The following is a 21,756-nucleotide window of genomic DNA, read 5'->3' as shown; positions in this document are numbered from 1 at the left end:
TCCAGCCAAGAGTACTAGAGTGGGTTGCCATTTCTTTCTCCAGTGAAGGGCAGAGTTCAGACATTCCACCAGAATACACAGAAAAGAGAACGAAGTTGACGCTGTTAAGAGAGGAAGTTAAGCACGGAGAGTAGAAAGCAGAAGCTCAATCTGCAAGTAAATGATGATTTTGAAATGAAATGTAAACACTTGCTATGAAGGTGCAGCAAAAGGGAACCCAGAGAACATATCTGGGATAATATGTAAGACTCATCTTGTTCCAAGCAAGAATACTTAAAAGAGAGCCAGACCTAGACATAACCTCAGGAAGTTCTTGAATTTCAAGGACAATGTATTATTTTGGACACAGCCATCAGAAAATCAGATAACCTAAAAATAATCAAATAAGGATGGTTTCAGCTTTCTCTTCCAGAAGCTAGGGATAGAAAACAATAGAACAAAAATGGCAACAGTTTAAGAAAAGTTGCAACACAAAACTATTCCCAAACAAGTTGTCATTCAGGTCAACAAAATGAATGGTAACCAAGACATTCTGATACATAATATATGAGGTCTCAGGAAATATATTCCTCTTCCTAGAAAAACTGCTGAGAGGTACCCTAGACTTTCCTCTTGGAAACATTACCCAAGAGGAACCAAAACTGAGATTAGTTCATTGGATACAGTGTGAAACAGAGTTAAGACTAACTAACAAATAAAATGGTGACAATAAAATGGCATCTAAAAGGCAAAAGTAAAATTTGTATAAATTATATATTCTAGAGGAAGCTAGAAGCTTCCTAGAACTTTTGGGGGAACAGTGGTTAATGAATTCAGATGAAATTAATAATGGCCAGAAAACTAAATGGGGCAAGAAAAGGAAAAGTGGACTAAATTTGGCCCATAATGGAGTCTAGGCTTATGGCTTCAGTCTTGGCTTTGATGATAAAGGAATTTTCAAACATGTTTTTTGAAAGCATAAAAGGTAATGATTTGTATAGTTAAAAAGTAGGTATGTTTTCCAAATAACTACAAGACATAAGTACAAATTACTAACAATCCATTTGCAAGCCACAAGAAAACAGGAAATATTAAGGAAGAATAAACTATCATGGCAAATATGTAATTTATGACAAGAAAAATCATTTTAAGATTAAAACTATGCTACATTTTAAAAAGGAACAACTTTTCAGTATTAAAAGGGAACAAATTTTTGATTGTGTTTACAATATAAAATCCATTTATGTATTATCTCCTGATTACAGATGATCAGACCAAAGAACACACACCCACAGTTTTAGCTTCTAAGTCACAGAATACATTTGAAACCTCAAACCCTGATCTTGGATGGTCCCAAAGCACTTTTCTTCAGATACCACAGTGATTTTTTCTCATCAGCTGGTTCACAAATCAAGTTAGCACAGCCCGGGTGGAAAACACAGATGGCATGAGTTCGAGTGTCATGTATTCTACTTATCCCGCTGCTGTGCTTGTGAGTCCAGCCTCCTACGGTGGGTATGTCACCACTGACCTACAACAACTGGGATGACATTCGTTTGCTGCAGATGGCCCTTTAACCACCCTCCATAACAGACTATTAAAGAACAAAACAAACAATACTGTTGATTAACTTTTTACAATGCTGTTAAAAGAAATACTTCTGACGGAATCTTAGTGGTTTCTTCACTCTGCAGGCTGATCCAGGAAGTGCAGTGCTGTTCAAGGTCTATTCCCAAATTCTCATGCTCACACTGACATACTTTTTACCCAAACAGACATTTCAGAGAATGAGGCTGTTTGTGATTACTCCTAAATGTTACTCTGGTTTCACTATTAGTTTGTAATAAAACTCATTTGTATAGGGAAATGCGGTTGCCAATCAATCTTGTCTCCTAGTCCACCACTCATTTCCCTTCCATATAACCATCAAACCATTCATTTCACACATTAAAAGCGACACACAAGTAAGAGGACATGTGCCATATTCAAGCGAAGAATGCTACATGATACCAAAAATGATTTACTTGTCAACAATCTAGTGAGTAAGGGAAATCTTTCCACTTTATTACAGAAAAAAAAAAATAACTAAACCAGAAAAAAAATTTTAAGACAATTTACAGGAAAATTGGCAGTCGAAAACTCAATTCTATTTTACAACAGTGGGCTATACTACTCTTGTGTTTTACAGACATGAACAAACAAAAGTTAGCAACTCAGAAATGAAAAATAAACTTCCCTTCTTAGCAAATTAGAAAAAAAGTTTGGCTGCAGGAAAACTTGTTCAATAAATTAAAAAACAAAGTTATAAGCAATCATAAATGCGCTGCTGGCGTGTTCACTCTGTGGGCCTCCAGAGAGGTGTGTCTGGCAGGAGGTCTAGAGCACTTTTTAAAAAAACATATGCTGTCATAATGCCACAGACAACCCCAATCCCCACTCCTAGACAATATCTGTAATATAAACCCATATTTTAAACTCTACAGCTTTCAATGATTAGGGAGACACTTATCTCAAACCAGACTAAAAATGCTTAAACTTTTCTCACTGGTAAGGAAATCATACCGTGATAACATTCCATTTCTCAATTCCTCTAAGTATTAGGAAACTATCCTTTCCTTGAAAAAAAAAAAGAAATAGCAAAAATCCCCAAGAGGAAAAAAAAATGCAAGCGATCCATGGTATATATAAATATGTATTTTACCCAATGTGGTGAGTAACTGCGCTACAGTTTAGTCAATCTACTTGGAAAGGTTAATGTCATGGCAAATGTAGAAGGGGACCCCTGTTTTTCTATATCTTAAAAAATATACTAGTAAGATGAATAATTAGGAGGTTAACTGTGAAGGCTTTGATCTGCTTTGTTCAGCTTCACTTTCCATAGAATAATCAGAAAAATTTACAGTTCATTTGCTAGTCTGACCTGTTATTAATAATACAGTTAGAAAAGGCATTTTATTGACCACAATTTTCAAATGAGTATTTTAATATAAAGCAAGATAACTCTATATGGTGTCAAAATTATATAAAAGACCAATTAAAGCTCAGTGTTTAAGGTCACGTTCCCACACCCCTGAGCAGTCCGAGTGGGGTGCCTGGGCTCTGAGGAGGGAGGTGAGAGGCGAGTCCGAGCCCCAGACCGGGCTCGATGACCAGACGCTGCCTCTGGGGACAGTGTTCAGATCCATGCTGACAGAGGCATTTCACAGACACCACAACAGATCCCGGTGTTTGGAGGGACAGAGAACACAGATCAGTTGAAAACCACTGTCCTCGTGGTGTCCACCTCCTCTCCCAAGCACTCCTGGGGCCACACATGGTCTCTCACGAGTGACTGACAGCTTCCTGATGGTTAAAACACCCAGAGTCTTCTTCTCAGATACTAAACTCTACATAAACTTCTCTGTTCAAGCCCCACCTGACCTGAGTTTCCGCAAAGCATTTCTTGTTTTCCTGCCCCTGGAATTCTCTCAACTTTCCTTCTTCATCCAGGCCTCTTTCTTCTCCTCTCTCCAGTCTCAGGGAGATCAGACCTTCTCCCATGAATTTCATAATGCTCTACACAAATGACTCCTGCTGTAATGTGGATCTTCTAATTTTCAACACGGGATTTCTGTCTGTCTGCTGGGTGTCAACACGTGCTGAAGACTGCCTGAGTCACTCAGCTGAGAGCAGAATGCATTCTCCTTTATGGAGACTGTGAGGTTCTACTCCCCTGTTTACGGGAATAGCAGCAGGAGCATCTCCCAACACACAAATGCAAGTGAGAACGCAGCGCCTGTCTCAGGCTCCCTTCATCCTTTATAAAATTGTTTTTTTTTTCTTTTCCCAGTTATATGTTCATATATGGTTTAAAGACTCAGTCTTTCAGTTCTGGAAATTTTTCCTGGACTACTTTAGTACTTCCCCCTCTCTGCTCCTCCTTTTCTATCTAGAACTTGTGCTATTCAGCTATGGAATCTTGTGAGCTCTCCTCAAATTTTGTTGTTACTATTTTCCAATTTTTTTTTTGTCCTGCTGTTATACTTTTTGAAGATTTCCTCAACTTACTACATTTCTATTGAGTTTTTCATTTCTGCTATTATTCATGTTTATTTCTCCTCCTGAATATTCTAATATCTTTTATAACTATTTCTTTCTGAAGATATTACTAGATTAATTTCCTCCTTGCTTAGTCTGTCTTGTTTTAGGCTCTGTAATGTTAAGAGACTTTCCACAAATGACTCGTGTTCCTTGGCTATTCACTCCTATGTAAGAATTGGACACATACATGCCAACTAGAAACTCTCCCCATAGGTGAAGTTTGTGACTGTGGACTTCAGGGTTGGCAGGCTTGGTGGAATAATTTCTTTGGGGAAGCCCCCAAACCAGTCAGTCCTAAAGGAAATCAACCCTGAATATTCACTGGAAGGACTGATGCTGAAGCTCCAATACTTTGGTCACCTGATGTGAAGACCTGATTCACTGGAAAAGACCCTGATGCTGGGAAAGACTGAAGGCAAAAGAAGTAGGCAGAGAATGAGATGGTTATAGTATCACCGACTCAATGGACACAAATTTGAGCAAACTCCGGGCGATAGGGAAGGACAGGGGAGCCTGGCGTGCTACAGTCCATGGGGTTGCAAAGGGTTGGATATGACTTAGTGACTGATCAACAACAGTGTTATCTTTAGATCTTTCTCTTAGGTTGGTCAGACTCCACAGACATTTCGTCTAATTTTCTGGGGGAAAATGTAATGGGGCGGGTGGGAAGTTGGCTGTCAGCATTGAGATGTGCCTAATTAATCCCACTGCAGTGTGGTATCCCTGTCCTCAGGTGTGTCTGGTGTCCCTCCGTCCAAAGACCTGCTAAGACCTTGGCTTTCTTGGACTGTAAATCAGTCCTTGCATGGCACACTGCTTCTTACTCATGTTTTAATGAGTCTGTGGACGGAGGGGCCTGTTGCTGGGATTCAGCAAGAAGGCTTTGCCCCCCTCCTCCATTCTCATTGTCCCTGACGCCAGAGGGATGTTCCCAGGACTCCTTCCAGTCTTTTCTACGTGTCTGCCTAGCCACTGGTACTATATTGCTATTTAAGTCACTTTCTTCAAACACAAAACCAGTCACTGAGTTGAAAACCACATGGGCTCTCCACTGCCCACAAAACAGTCAAAACTCCTTAGCACAGCACACAGGGTCTTGGATGAACTGGCCCTAAGCTAGCCTGCCAGCAGGGCTTCTCTTCATACCACTCACTGCACTCACAGCAACAATGTTAACGTTAGTAGTGATCACCCCCTGCTTGAAGACAGTCAGTTATGGAGAGGTCGGAACTAGACTGACTAAATCCATTATTTTGATTCTACCACCTTACCAAGTTAATCTCATCTGCAAAACAGGGATCATAACAGTACCTGCCTATTATTATAAGGATAATCCGGGCACTTGGAACAGCAGCTGACATGTGGAAGTGTAACTGATGTACAAGTTAGAGACTTTAGGTTTCTGCACACCTGTCTGCCCCAGGAGACTGCCAAGTCCTTGGAGAGGATCTCTTCTCGTGTATTCAGCACCTGTGGTTGTGTTCATTATAATGGGGCAGACACGCTGCTATTCACAAGGGATAATGTAAAGAACAAGGCAAACGGAGGCCGCTGAACAGCTAATAAAACCTAGTGTGACGAACGCTGTGATACAGGAAAGAACACAGGGAAGAAAGTACAAAGCAGGCAGGATCTAATGGTTCAAAATCTAATGGTTCAGGCGGAGTTTTCGCAGGTCCAACATTTAAGATGGGGCTTAACCGAAAAATAAATAAATAAAAAGACCCACGACAAAAGAAAAAAGATGGGGCTCGACAAATTTATAAGGTGGTGTTCCTAAGACAGGGGGTTGGGGGAGAACCACGGGTGAGGCTAGAGAAACAGGTTGGGGCCAATTACACAAGGTCCTGTATAACCTGTTTCAGTCTCTGTCTCAACCACTATCAATTTCACCATCCTGGCACACTGGGAGTGCCATATACAACTTCAAGGAGTTATAAGTATTTTGTTTGCTAGTAACAGCTGAAATGCAACTACTTGGCAATTATTTAAAAAACAAATTGGACCATGCTTCCAAATATCATTGGAGAAGCCATATATAAAAGAACATATACTCTATGATCCATTTACATAAAAGACAAAACTAGGCAAAATTAATCTAGTTGTCTCATTTTAGGGCACAGTTACCTTTACCAGTGAGTTATGACTAGAGGGTTCCCAGGGGGACTCCTGAGTGTCAGCAATGTTGTTTCTTGAGTTGGGTACTGGTTTCATGAACATGCTATTAGTGAAAATTCAAGTCATATATGTATGTATTTTGCTGTATCTATTTTAAGTTAAAACAGATTCATAATTTATAAATTTAAATTAAATAAATTGTGCTCACTTGAATGGACATATGTATTTACTTGGAGAAGAGGTGGAGTTACAGACCAGGAACTCATTGTGCATCACGCGTTTTGTGTTTTCCCTTATGGACTAACTCAGGACAGCTCTGGATACTCTGAACAGCCAGGAAAGTTATCACACTGCTAGCGTCAGTCATCCTCACCAGTACCAGGGCTTCAGTGAGGGCAGGACAAACTGACTTACACCTAAAGGTTAGTTATACATGTAGCATCTCTGAAATCCCAACACTCAGCATACACGAGATTGCCTTTTTCTCATTTTACATATAACAAGGGGTTGACGGTTCCTTATTAATCTTATAGAGAAACACAGGTAAAAACCACATCTATATAAGTATGGCTTTAGTGCATTCAGCATTTATGTGCCCCCAGAAACAAAAGAATCAAGTTTATTTTTAAAAAGTAATTTTAACTTAAAAAAAAAAAAAGTATTCAGTTAAAAAGTAAAACAAGATATATGATGAGAAGTCAAGCTTTCTACTCCAGATCTGTTTCCCTGGGCAACTGCTATTAGTATTTTCTTATATGCTGTTACATATTTTACAGACACACAAAAACATATATAAATATGTTAAGTGTGTGCATTACTCCTTCCCTGCCTTCTTTCCTTAAACAAATGGGACTCTGGTATATTTACTTCTGTTTTTTATTACAGGTGTTTCATTTAACATGAATATAGCCCATTCTTTCCATAAGTATATATATAACTTAGCATATATACTATGAATATATATATTTTGACATTTAACCAGATTTCTAGTCTTTGCTCTTATAAGTGGAAGATACATTTTTTCACATAGAAGCCGCCCCAATGTATACCCCCAACTGTTACCAAACTTTTTGATCTCTGCATTTCTCTTTGGTTAATATTAGCATCTCACTTTTATAATGATTAACCATCCTCTATTTAGTTCCATTGACTTTCCTATTTCTACCTGAAGGAGTACTAATCTGTCTTATTAACACAGCCTTTAAAATATATTTTAGGCATTCCTGGTGGCTTAGATGGTGGTGAAACTGCTTGCAATAGACCCTGGATCTATCCCTGGGTTGGGAAGACACCCTGGAGAAGGAAAGGGCAAACCACTCCAGTATTCTTGCCTGGAGAATCCAATGGAGAGATGAGCCTCACAGGCTACAGCCCATGGGGTAGTAAAGAGTCAGATATGACTGAGTGACTGTTTGGTAGGTTCAGTCTCCTTATATTTATCTATAAAAGGATCATTTAAAAATGCTTTAAGGATGACATTTTAGACTGCCTTAATGACAGACTCACCAGCAGAATACAGTTACACTCTCAGTATACAAATCCCTCACAGGGAGACCTTGGAGATACTTTGGACTCAGTTCCAAATTATCACAGTAAATCAAGTATCACAGTAAGGGGAATCACACAGACTTTTTGGCTTCTCAGTGCATATAAACTAGTTAAGTTTGCATTATACTGTAGTCTAGTAAGTGTGCAATAGCATTATGGCTACATACTATAATAAATAAATATTTATTGCTAAAAAAATAGTAACCATCATCTGAGCCTTCAGCGATGCTGAAGATGTTAAAGCCACTGCTTTATCAACTAAGCTTATAAAATATTTTTAAATCCTTTGTTGTCATTTCAACTATCTTAAGAGAATCTTCACTGGGAGCAGATTTTATCTTAAGAAACCACTTTCTTTGCTATCCATAAGCAGCAACTCCTCATCCATTAGAAGTTTTATATTTGTAACAAATATAATAATGAGAAAGTGTGAAATATTGCAATTACCAAAATATTGCAATTACAAAAGTGTCACAAAGTGAGCAAATATTTTTGGAAAAATGGCACCAAAAGACTTGGATGACACAGGGTTGCCTCAAACCTTAAACCTGTAAAAAATGCAACATCTGCAAAATACAAAGTGAAGCACAATAAAATGAGGCATGCTTGTAATGACGTGAAAACCTGAATTTACTGCCTCCTCTCTCAAAGACAGAATTATTCATATCACAACAATTTTAAACAGGAAAAAAAATTTTTTGAGTATCTTTAAAAAATCTTAATATACTTGTGTTCTCATAGATCACATATATACATACACATGAAGCTAATCACTTCTCTTTAAAAAACCACTAAGATGTAAGTTTTTTACACATCACATTACATGTAAACACCTCAAAGGGAAATAATAAGGGTACTGGCTTACAGTGTCCCTCCAAAAATTCAGGGCTACCAAGACCTGTGAATGCAACCCTATATCCAGATAGGGTCCCTGCTGATATAATTAAGCTAAGATGAGCTCATACTGGGGCTTCACTGGTGGCTCAGCGATAAACACTCCACCTGGCAATGCAGAAGGCTAAGTTTTGACCCCTGGGTTGGGAAGATCCCCTGGAGGAGGAAATGGCAACCCAATCCAGGATTCTTGCCTGGAGAACCCCCACGGACAGAGGAGCCTGGCGGGCTGCAGTCCATGGGGTCACAAAGAATGGGATATGACTTAGTGACTAAACAACAAACAACAAGAGGTCATTACTGGATGAGACTGGGCCCTAATCCACTGACTGTATACTTAAAAAGAGGGAAATTGGATGCAGATAGACACACAGGAATGGAGAAGGAAATGGCAACACACTCCAGTATTCTTGCCTGGAGAATCCCAGGGACTGGGGAGCCTGGTGGGCTGCTGTCTAGAAGCTGTACAGAGTCGGCCACGACTGAAGTGACTTAGCAGCAGCAGCAGCACCAGCAGACACAGAGGGAAAACGTCATGTGAGAACAGAGAAGGAGATTGAAGTGATGTGGCTACAAATCAAAGAATATCCAGGACTGACAGCAATGGCCAGAAGACACAAAAAGGCAGGGAAATCTTCTCCCCTAGAGCCTTAGGAGGAAGTGCAGTCATGCAGACACCTTGATTTTGAACTTCTAGCCTCCAAAACTGAGAAAGAATAAATCTCTGTTCTTTTAAGCCACCAAGTTTGTCAGAATTTGTTACAGTATCAATAAGAAATTAATACAATAACTATCCCAAATTTGAGGAAGTTTGAACTGCCATAGATTTCAAATGTTGTACAACTGTATCAAGTGACTTGTTACTTGATGTATGTTTTTCAGTCACTAGGCTGCTCCCAAAAGGCAAAAGAAAAGCATGGATTAGAGAACTCTTTTGAGGTTTATTTATTATTTTTAATACTGTTATCTCAGTAAGGCACAATTATATTGAGGAAAAATAGTTCCTGGAAATAAAATGTCAGTGTTTTACAAAGGGGTCATACTTTTATTATATATTGTCTCAATATGTTTTAACAATTTTAAAAGTGCTGTTGGATTATATGGGAACAGACTTTTCTTCTGCAAACGGTAAATGGCACCTTGTAGCTCTTCAAAGCACTTTACTGTTCTGTAAGATATTCCCACTTCAGAAGCAGTGTTATCTGGGGCTCCATCACAATAAACAGAGAACTGGGTATTAGATTCTTCAGTAACCAGAGGCCTTGACTGAGACTCTGGGCTAAGTTCTTTTTTATCCCCACTTACTCCAAATGTGTCCTGAGTTTTCTTCGTTGCTTCTTGGTGTGAAGATGTTAGTCTACTGTTTACTAAATACAGGCTTGTGGATCCTTCTTCAGAATCATCAGAGCTGTCATAATCTACCAGACTTTGAGAAGCTCCTGGGGTAGAAAGACAATTAGCCTGGAGCTCGGTGTGGGCCTTCTCCAACGTTACACCATGGTTCAGTGGTTCAGAAGCAGCAGCAGAAGTCCAGGAGACCCAAGAATGAGCATTTGTGTGACTACCAAGAACAGCCAAAGGACTAGCTTCTGTTGAGTTGCTGTTTCTATCTTGGACAAGTGAGGAGATACAACAACAAATATGTATGTTATCTTTAGATTCAGTTACATCAAAATATTTGCAAATGGTGAAAAAATTATCCCAGTCTTTTTGCAATAATTTTAAGTATCTAACAAAATATTCAAGAAAACAAGTTTCTGATGAAATCAAAAAATCAAGAAGAACAGTAGAATCAAATCCTATATTTTTTAATAAAAATAAAAAAATACAGTGTGGATTATAGCCATTTTCATGCGTGTGATGGCTCCACATTTCTGTTTCTTGGGTCAAGCTTTCAGTAGCTTCACATTCTCTGAAAATAACAGACACTCCAGATTAATGACTCTATAAATATAAATTTTGACAGATATAATTCACATACCATAAATTCTGCCACATTATTTTTTAATCTATGCATTATTTTTGAAAGAAAAAAATTCAAAACAATCTTTCTCTACAAACTCTATACAAACCTGATCCAATAAAATAAATAATACCCTTTGATTTGGTAGTTCTAGTTTGTATCCGTCCAACAAACGTCCTCCATCTTCCTGTCTATTGACATCAGAGTCTCTTATTCCTACAGGTAACTAATTTTACACGGTAAGGTGGGAATTAACCTCCTTCCTTTCCTTCCACACTTGTCTCAAGAGGGGTGGGCATGTGACCCAGGCTAACTAATCAGAGTACCCATGGTCCTAGCCACCATGATTTCAACATGAATCTGTGACTCATGCAGGTTAATCAGATCTCCTCCGGGATTTCTGCTGGCACTATTAAAGATCTTAACTGTAAGGCTGCTGTCAGTCTGGCACTGCTGGTTGCCCTGCTTGAGAATGAATTCAAAGCTATGAGACAGAAACAAAGAGAAATAATCAGTGACATGATTTAAGTCATGCACAGTTACATCTGATGCCAACTTGATTCCTTGGAATTCCCAGGAAGTAAATTCCTTTTTTGGCTTAGACTAGTTTATATTGATTTTTATCTTTTACAACCATCTTAACCAATTCAGTTACATTAAAAAATACATATGACATGAGCACAGGCCTCTGTGATCACATGAAATTCAAGAAAATTAGAAATTCACGTGCAAAATGAATTTAATTCAGAAGCTTCCTCTTTTCCTGAGGCGTAAGAAGTCAGCTTTGAATATGACTATATTCTTCAAGGCATGTGTATTCAGACTGAATTTGTACTTGACCGTTTCTAAGCCTAATTCAAATCACATGCATGCATTCTGTGTTCTTGATTAGAACCTTTTGAAAATTGGCCCCAAACACTTATAGTCTGAAAGCAGTCATTGCCAGAAGTGTCATAATACAAGTAAGAACTGGCAGCACAACACTACACCGACAACCATTAGTAAGAAATCCCTTTCTCTGAAGCCAAGAAAGAAATGGAAATAAAGCAAATACTTTACGGTTTTAATAAAGCAGAAGCAGAAATACTGTAAAAGGTCATCAGTTATTAACTTCATAACCAATTACAGATATTTGCCATAACATATGACCTAAGTACAGATCTTTTAATAAACAGAAATAGGATCAGTATAAAATGTCATCAGTAACATAACTTCATAATCAATTTCAGATATCTGCCCCAAGATGATATTAGTACCAATTCAAATGTATATTAAAATGAAAATTTACAAGTTCCTTTGATTACTTACAAGTTTGAATTCAGCTTTACAAAGGCAAAAATCACCTTACAGAAGTTCAATACAGACAAGTTAGTCTTAAGGGTGAGAAGAGTTTCAAACATCAATTAAATTGTGACTTAGACAATGGTATTAACTTATTCTTGATCACACGGGTAAAGCAAAGATGGACACTCAGCCAGAATCCATATTGTCTAATCTCAGTTTAGTGCTAATTCCTAGATCTGCTTAGCCATTCAAGTTTTCATAATGAGAACTCAAATGTAATCTATTTTCATGTAAGGCAGTGTTAAAGGAATTGGAACTTATAAGGAAACCACAAAATTGTTAGGGATTTTTTTCCCCTAATGATGGAAAGTAAACTGTAAGTCCAATACATTATTAAAAATATTTTCTGCTTTCCTGGCCGTGTTAGTTAGTATAATTACTTTAAAATATACAAACCTGGTCAACTTCAGGTAGATGCCCAGCAATGCTTTGGCAGCCTCCAGCATGTCATCATCTTGTTCTATGAAGACCCTAGACAACCACTCACAGAGATTGTGTGATTGCAGAGAGGGCTGAAGGTGAGGCTTTAAGAAGGTCAGCAACTCAGACATGAACCTCTGGTAATCAACTTCAAAAGCCGAAAAATTTAAAGAGAAAACAACAGTTTATGAATGCATTTATAATAACTTACCTATTCACATACATTTATAACATCTAGAGTACTTTAAAATGTATTATCATATTTCACACGTTCAAAAGTTTAAGTTAGGGATTATCTCTACTCTGTATATTAGGAAACAGCTTCAGAGAAAAAAGAAAAAGACCTACTTGGTAGGATATAGTTAAAATGTATAGCCAGATCATCTATTTGCCAGTGTCCAATAGCTAGTATCTCTGAGAAATAAAAGTTACATGAATTCTTGCTAAAAACATATAAATGGATAAATAGTAGACAACAGAAATTGCTTCACTGGATGCCACAGTGTTTGTACTAGAGGCAACAATACAACCAAACAAAAATAATTTGCCTTCAAAATACTAGCAGAAAAAGTTTTTGTTTAAAGTTTTTTAAAGCATTAAAAGAAAGTACTACTATTAAGCGCAAAAGTCAAAAAGGTTTTGGGGCGTTTTAACGGCAATTTAAAACTCTTGATTTATGTGACCAACGCCATCTAGTGTTGTAAATGACAACTGCACAGGATTACACCCTGCTGCTGCTGCTGCTGCTGCTGCTGCTGCTGCTGCTGCTGCTAAGTCGCTTCAGTCGCGTCTAACTCTGTGCAATCCTATAGATGGAAGCCAACTAGGCTCCCCGATCCCTGGGATTCTCCAGGCAAGAGTACTGGAGTGGGCTGCCATTTCCTTCTCCAATGCATGAAAGTGAAAAGTGAAAGTGAAGTCGCACAGCCAGTGTCCGACTCTTAGCGACCCCATGGACTGCAGCCTACCAGGCTCCGCCACCCATGGGATTTTCCAGGCAAGAGGTTACACCCTACATTAGTTTAATTCAACTCCTAATTATCAAAACTCTGTATTAGTAGATATACCAATTTTGTGAAGGAAAATATGAATAATATACCACAAATATCTGAACATGAATTGACTAACACTGCTTACTTTGAAGAGACTCAATAATCTGTTTCTTTTAACTACAGTTATTAACTATGTTATGCAAATTCAGTTTAGCACACAAAAATGAAACTTTAAAAAGACAATTTTTATCTTTATTGGAAGAAAACTTAATAAATTATAACTAGAATAAGATATAACTTAAGTTAGTGAAATTACAATTCTGAGCTTTGATAATTATGAATAATTTTACTTCAGTACATAATTATCCATTGCTTTACAAACAAAAGGCATTCAGAAAGTTACCTTTCATTTCATTTGCTGAAGCACAATTTTGAAACTTGATTTCTAAGGATCTTATGATAAGTAAGCTCAATGCTCTAAGAATCACATGATCTGGACCAGGGGCATGCTCATATCCAGCCAGGACTTCACCACCTCCAAAGCAGGAATGTTTTCCACAGACAGACAACATCCTCAACAAGCCCAAATCCACAGCGTGCAGAACAGCACTGGCCAAAGCCAACAGGTCCACATCCAAAAGATTATCTGGTGGCATGAAGACAGGGACAGATCCCCGACAAAGGTCTTCACCCACTTTGCACAGAAGGCACTTTTTGATGAAGACGATCAACTTCCTTTTGACAAAAGCCTGAATAGGCCAGGTAATAACATCAAACACACAAGAAGCTTTCAAAAATAAAATCCTCTGGCAAGTGAAATGTAACTTCAGGTAGATTCTAGAGGCTATAAGAAGTTCAAGCAATTCCAGGAAACATATCAAACTGTTTATTAGTTTATTAGAAGCATCTTGGTGGTTTTCAAAATGCTGAGAAAATAAGGAATTGTAAAAGACTGCAAAAAGAGTGTCAAAAGGAGTCAGGAACTGCTTTAGAATTTCTGCAATGATGAAAATAGTAATTATAAGCAACAGGAAAAACAAAGTTTTCTTAAAACACAATTTTACAATTTTTAAAATTATCATCATTTTGGAAGATGAAAAAATGGATTGGATTATTTACCTCTAACACAAACAAATGAAGATAAACATGCTAACAGCTAATAATCATGGCTAATATCCATTTTACAAATAGCAGTAACATCAGACTATGCAAAGGACATATAAAAATGAAAAGCTTTAATTTCAATTTTTAATAATAGTGAAAATAAAGTGAAGTCGCTCAGTCTTGTCTGACTCCTTGCAACCCCATGGACTATAGCTTACCAGGTTCCTCAGTCCATGGGATTTTTCAGGTGAGAATACTGGAGTGGGTTGCCATTTCTTTCTCCACGAGATCTTCCTGACCCAGGGATTGAACCCAGGTCTCCCACATTGTAGGCAGACGCTTTATCGTCTGAGCCACCAGGGAAATCCAGTAATAGTGAAGTTTTACATTTTTCCTTTTAAAAAGGTACCCTCAATCAAAGACTATTGGGCATGGTTTTCTAGTTTTTCATGCTTCAAAACAATCAGAGGTTGTAAAATAAGTTTTACTCACAAAAATATAATGCTCCCGGGAACAAGACAATGACAATTGTTTATTGGGGAACACAGTTCATACCTGTTTTTTGTGAAGATGTATCTTTAAAGATTTCTTTAATTACAAAGGTAAGTATCCAGAGGCAGTATACTACTTTATCACTTTCAGAATATTCAGAAATATTTTTTTGGCAAAAAGAAATCCAGGAATTACTCAATGTTATCTATAAGTGAGAAAAAAATTTTTAAGTAGTAAGCTGTAATACAACATTTTCTTTGCCATTACAAATTATCTATTATACACATTCTACACAACATTGTTTACTTCGTTTCAAAAAAAAAGTATAATATTTGCTAAAACAAGGACATAAATATCCCAGTATTCCTTAAGTCAAGAAATTTAATATACCATATCAATAAAAAACCAAGAAGGAACATGAAATACAGCAGTGGTTATTATCTCTGGTGGCTGGAATGATATGAAATTTTTATTTTGGTCTTTATACATTTTCCCTTTTTCCAAATTTTCTATTGTACATACCACCTTTTTGTATTCAGGAAAGAATGCTGTTTTAAGAAAGGAACAAGCAATTACAGCTAAAAGAAGTCAGGAAATGTTTAGATATATTTATTAACTACTTCAGAGATAAGAGAAAAATGATTAATTTGTTCATATTTTTTCATTATGCTGAGGACCATTCTTAGAATTTATATTAAACCTATGAAAATGGTCTTAGTCTCAAGCAGAGGCTCCTAGGCCTTGTTTTTGGAAGGGAGGAAGGAGGCCCACCTACTCTTTTGAGAATCTGAACAGTTATGGACTCTGTGACTTGCAGTCTACCTTTTGAGTTGAGAATCTTATCTGTAATGATTTATAACGTATTTTAAGACTGTAATCCTTGAAATAAGTCACCAACATACTATTCTATTCTTACGTTTGTGGATTTACACATTACATGAGCAAATATCTTATTGATAAAAAACTGAATGCCAGAGATCAATTTTAAAGAAAATATAAAAGTAACAGTAACATAATTTGATTACTTATCTTACCTTTTCCTTCAGTTGGAAATACAGAATTAGTGCAAGGCACTTTGCAGCCATGTGAGATAACAATTTCTCCGAGTTTTGGAACATACAGGTCTACAGGAAAATAAATACATTTACCTACTGTTGCTGACTGTTTTAACACTTTTATTTTAAAAATATAGATCTTTAAAAAAAACCACACACACAAAAAGTAAATGGGCTTACCAATTGAGATTCGATGTCAGATGATTTTAAAAGAATTTTAATTATATCTCTGTATTTCTCCTTTGCATGGAATTCAGTTTCCACAGACAATATTCGGGTTATCATCACTTTGATCACTGTTAACTGAAGGAGCATTATTTCTCCAGTACTGCTCATCTGAGAATGTCTCTGTAAACACACAGGTGCTACAGAAAAGGTAGGCAAACTGACAGAGGATGGCTCCTGCTTGTCCTGAACATCAAGGGCGTTTGAGCAGTCTGAGGAGGTGGTTGTAGAACAACCTTGATCTGAAAATGCTGGGTAGAGATAAAAGACGTAATCATGGCTGTCATTTTCAAGTGTGGCTCCGAGAAGTACCTTCTTGTATAATTGTTCTAAAACTTCAAATAAAGTTTTCATTTTGATGGCCAAAATCTTTCTTATAAGAAGGTCAACAACTCCAAATTATAAATGTTAACCTTGGAAATGTGATGGATCTCTAAGATGTTTCTTCGGCAAAACCTAAAATAGGAAAATTTAAAAAGTGCAAGTGTTATACACATTACAGAGGAAAGGCACCTGTTTCTTTAATTGGAGGATAATTGCTTTACAAGGTTGTATAGGGTTCTGCCGTACAGCAGTGTGAATCAGCCATTAAGTATACAAATATCCCCTCCCTCTCGAACCTCCTACCCCAGCCACCCCTCCAGGCTGCGTTACCTAGCAACTTCCTGCTAGGTGTCTATTTTACATATGTTAATGTAGGTGTTTCAATGCCACTCTTTCAAGTCGTCTCACCCTCTCCTTCTAATGGAAAAGCATCTCTTTCTATTTATTTAGTCTCTCAAGTTAAAGGTAATACTGACTGCGTAATTTTTAAATATGGAAAATTGGTAATAACATTATTTTTAATGTATAAAAACAAAATGTATGTTTTTCATATAGATTTAAGACCATAAAATTATTTTTAGTTTTATCATAGCAATCAGCTTTCCTCTAACCTTCTTCAATGGGCTATTAGGGTTTCTCAACATTGGCATGATTAACAGTAAGAACTGGGTAATTTTGCTTTGGTGGGCTGTCTTATGCATTGTAGGAAGTTTAGCAGCATTTCTGGCCTCTACTGATTAGATGTCAGTAGCAGGCCCCGGGGGTTGGGGGTAGGGCAAAATTGTCTAGGTTGAGAACCACTTGGCCCATAACACAAATTCATTAACTTTCTTTTCACCTTCAACTTACAGATGAAAACCTAATGTTAGAATGCTATGTGGCTAAATTATTGTTATGTTGATTAACTCCCAACTTAAAATTAGTAACATTGTTGTTCAGTCTCTAAGTCATGTCTGACTCTTTGGGACCCCAGGATTGCCAGCTTCCCTGTCCTTCACCATCTCTCAGAGTTTGCTTAAACTCATGTTCATTGAATCAATGATGCCATCCAACCATCTCATCCTCAGTCACCCACTTTTCCTCCTGCCCTCAATTTTTCCCAGCATCAGGGTCTTTTCCAATGAGTTGGCTCTTCTCATCAGGTAGCCAAAGTACTGGAGCTTCAGCATCAGTCCTTCCTATGAATACTCAGGGTTGATTTCCTTTAGGATTAACTGGTCTGATCGCCTTGCTGTCCAAGGGACTCTCAATATTAATTTTCATAACATTAAGTTAAAAAAATTTAAATGCCATCCCAAGAAAAAGACAGGATATTAAGCAAAAGCAATCCAAACATTAGGAAACTAAATTGTATTTGTAGTTGGTTATAAATTTATATATCCTGGATATCTCAGGCTCCTTTGACCTGATGGAGACCAGAAAGAAAGGAAAAAATCAGACATGGCTTTTAAGGAGAAAAATGGGTAAACAACTGACAGATGACTATGAGAGAAAGCATGTAGTTACTACAGAGCAGGCATGGCTACGAAAAACTAAAGACCATGGTGTGACCAAGAGAGATTACTGAACAGCCTTTCAATGGAATAATGGGGCCTCTGGGAATTACTTGATCCAATGGGGCTTGGTCTTGTCACTGCCTTTGAGCTGTTTTGTTGTTGTTGCTTAGTCGCTAAGTCATGTCAGACTCTTCTGTGACCCCATGGACTGCAGCCCACCAGGCTCCTCTGTCCATGGGATCTCCCGGGCAAGAATATTAGTGGGTTGCCATTTCCTTTTCCAGGGTCTCTTGCCAACTCGGGGATCCAATCAGTGTCTCCTGCATTGGCAGGCATATTCTTTACACTATTTTACACCTTGGTAAATTGTAGGTAACTAATAGCAATGCAAATAATTCTTGTTTATGGACATGCCCATAACTGTCTGGTGAAAGGGCAACCCTCCCTGTAGTGGGGAAATCCAGTTTTGCTTCCATCTGTAAACTCATTTCAATACTCCTTCTCTATATAAATCACAGTTCATCAACTTTTAAAATGGTTGTGACATTTGGCTAGTTCTTTAATTAGTTAAATAAATTCATTACACATTCATTTTATATGGGTCATGATTTTGTCCTTCTAAAATGCATCCTTTAACAAAATCCATGGAATTCTCTCCTTTAGCCTGGCCCACTGACTAATCCCCATCTTTCACCCCTTCCCTGCTCACCAGAAGCGGTCTTGGAGGGAGCGCCGTCACCTTCATCGGGTCCCACTTTGACTACGGTCCGCTGGCTTGCCCCTGGTCTTCCGCCCTCCCTCTGCAGTGGGTTCTTCCCCTTGCTTTGTTTCAAAGGACTTCCAACTCCTGGTCACCCTTATAAGGCAAAGCTGCCCTGTTCTAGTCCTTTAGGGCAGAAATATTAAGAATCCTATAGATTTTAAAGTTATAAATCAAATGTCTATGGTGCGTATCTCACACAGTTTATAAACATAACTGTGGTAATAGCAGTAACCTTGTTCCGTCCGGCAGTGTTAAAATTGACCTGAGCTTTGTGCTTCCAGAAAGCAGTCATGGTTAAGAAGCACTACACCTTCTGTGTTCTAAGGAAGGGCCGACCACCGGGGATAGGACCCACCTCCACCGTTCCTTACTGACCTCCCAGTTTTATAAACTCCATATTTTCTCCTTCTTTGAGAGGCTCCCCATTAATAAACATTCTCCCTGTTGCATCAGCTTGAATAAAATAATCTCATTAATTGTCTGGTATATTTTGTCTGTCACACAGCAGAAACAGTTTTCACATTCTCCTTCAAAGATGAATTCCATTGTGCTTATTTTACTTTTCAGTGTAGTTACAACATTTCTTCCCAACAAAACTATTGAGATTTTTATATATAAAATATCCTGTGATAATATTTCTATACATCTTAAGTTCTTAAATTTTACCGCAAGTGAGAATAAAACTGCTATTTCAACAATTTTCAAACTATAAAAAGGGCCATTGCAAATGGTTCAATCATTTCAACACACAAAACTAAAACGTGAATGCCAATAAATTTAGGCAAACAAACAAACACTTCGAGGAGTTAGGGGTGGAGAGAACTGGCTCTTTTCTATCACAGAGGGACCTATCTGCCACAAATGGCAGGCAGATAACGAATGAATGAAGATAATAGGTGCTAGGCGGCTTTTACTCTATCATAAACCTTTCCTAATTTTAGTGTCTTTTAAGATATTAATACTGGCCAAACAAAATTGCATTGAAACAAATGTCTACGGCAGCCCATTGAGAATTGAGAATTGCAGCTGTTTTCAAGCAATTACACCACTAACGGCAAGGAAGAACAAATCTCAAAAAAACAAGCTAGGGGATTAAACAACCACACTTTTTTTCTGGAATGGTTGTTACAAGATGGGGACATCTCAAGCTGCCTTGCCATACTGGTCTGGAGAAAGGCATAGCCCTCAAATACCAGGCTCTTAAGAGATTCCAATAAAACAAAGTGTCTGAGAAAAGATGCTCAGAATGCTGACAGGCTGTGGATCCAGTTATCATGGATAAATGACAAGAGATCTATAGCCTTGAAAGGACACAAATGTTAGGAGGGACCTAATTAGGACAAGTGAATGAGTGGTGTTTTTTGGAGGTTTTTTTTTTTTTTTTTTTTCCAGAAAACACCTCGTGGCAGAGGACCGTGAATTCCCACATTACGGGGCTAAAGGCATGCCCATTACAAGCACAAAATTTGCTTAAAGTCTCTCTTGTATTTTTTAAGGACTATAAACTATTTGAATTTTGCAGTCAAATCTTAATAGTACTGTGTTAGTCTTAATATAAAAAAGACAGTCCCCACAATTTTCAAATAAAAAAGATGGTCCCCACTCATCCTCACACAAAATCAATGATTTAGGGATAATGGTTGCTAAAGTTTATTGAGTGCCCACTATGTATCAGAAACTGTTTCAAGTGAGTGATAGCTTCACAACAGCTGTTAGAGGTGGATACTTAAGTACCACACCTGTTTTACAATAAGGAAACTAAGGCACAAAGAGATCAAATTATGGAGCCAGTTAAGTGGCAGAATCAGTATTTGAACCCAGAAAGTCTAATTTCAGAGCCAGTACCCCTTCTCAAATTTCCTCTGATGTTCCAAAAACCTCAGGGTAATGGCTGAATAGAAGCTCTCTAGTAAACTTCCTAAGTAAAAGGAGTGACTCCCACAACCCAATCTTTAATGGTTTCTGTCTGCGCCCCTGTAATACTGGAAAATGGAATACTGATCCACAGAGTCACTTCTACATGATGCACTTCCCAGTGTAAACTACAATTACTTTTTTCCAAAAATAGCAACCAAAGGTTGAAACATTAGGACTCCCATTTGATTGACTTTCACATTAAATTACTTTTAGTACCTACATCAAACCCAGGGTGAAAAGCCAATCTACTGATCATACTTTGACATCAGCTCATGAGCAGTTTAAAGGCAGTACAAAAACATGACGAAGACAGTGATTTAACTTCATTTAGAATAATGTCAACCATTCATAACAATTAACTCAAGACGGATCATGGGCTTAATACTTAAAATTAACCTTTTAGAAAAAAAAGAAAACCTTTGGGATCCAAAGCTAGACAAAGAGCTCTTAGACTTGGCTCCCAAAGTAAAAAGTGATAAATTGGACCTCAACAAAATTAAAAACTTTTGCTCTGTCAAAGACCCTGCTAAGTCACTTCAGTCGTGTCCAACTCTATGTGACCCCATAGAGAGCAGCCTACCAGGCTCCTCCGTACCTGGGATTCTCCAGGCAAGAACACTGGAGTGGGTTGCCATTTCCTTCTCCAATGTATGAAAGTGAAGTCGCTCAGTCATGTCCAACTTTTCACGACCCCAAGGACTGCAGCCTACATGGACTGCTACCAGGCTCCTCCATCCACGGGATTTTCCAGGCAAGAGTACTGGAGTGGGTCGCCATTGCCTTCTTCTGTGAAAGACCCTACTTGAAGTGAAAAAGATAAGCACAGACTGAGAGAAAATATTTGCTAACTACATATCCAACAAGGCATTAGTATCTAGAACGTATAAAGAACTCTCAAAACTCAACATTACACAAAAAGATGTTCAACCACAGTAGCCATTAGGGAAATGTAAATTAAAATCACAGTAAATACCACTATCAATATGATTAAAATAAATCAGTGACCAAATTCTGGCTAGCATACAGAGAAAGTAAACCATTC

The 21,756-nt window shown here is 37.9% G+C and overlaps 1 protein-coding gene across 50 annotated transcripts in view; it reads right to left on the bottom strand.

Moving 5' to 3' along the window:
- Positions 1-9,551: 9,551 nt before the first annotated feature.
- Positions 9,552-21,756, bottom strand: part of LINS1 (lines homolog 1) — a 30,597-nt gene continuing 18,392 nt past the window's right edge. For 9 of the 50 annotated variants that reach the window (XM_069559127.1, XM_069559130.1, XM_069559142.1 and 6 more), the window contains 6 exons: positions 16,170-16,670; positions 15,969-16,058; positions 14,998-15,139; positions 13,742-14,335; positions 12,323-12,494; positions 9,552-10,531 (listed from right to left, as the gene is read on the bottom strand). In XM_069559127.1, the coding sequence (XP_069415228.1) occupies positions 9,646-10,531; positions 12,323-12,494; positions 13,742-14,335; positions 14,998-15,139; positions 15,969-16,058; positions 16,170-16,568 (2,283 nt within the window). In that variant the 5' untranslated portion in view covers positions 16,569-16,670 and the 3' untranslated portion in view covers positions 9,552-9,645. Of the gene's footprint in view, positions 11,067-12,322; positions 12,495-13,741; positions 14,336-14,997; positions 15,140-15,968; positions 16,059-16,169; positions 16,671-18,743; positions 18,921-21,309; positions 21,516-21,756 lie in introns of all 50 variants that reach the window. The other 41 variants (XM_069559145.1, XM_069559148.1, XM_069559139.1 and 38 more) reach the window with 12 other exon arrangements.

This window comes from Ovis canadensis, chromosome 18, assembly GCF_042477335.2.
Source record: "Ovis canadensis isolate MfBH-ARS-UI-01 breed Bighorn chromosome 18, ARS-UI_OviCan_v2, whole genome shotgun sequence".
In the NCBI taxonomy this organism is placed as follows: domain Eukaryota; kingdom Metazoa; phylum Chordata; class Mammalia; order Artiodactyla; family Bovidae; genus Ovis; species Ovis canadensis.
The sequence above is the reverse complement of the archived record's forward strand: the minus strand, read 5'-3'. Positions and strand labels throughout refer to the sequence as shown.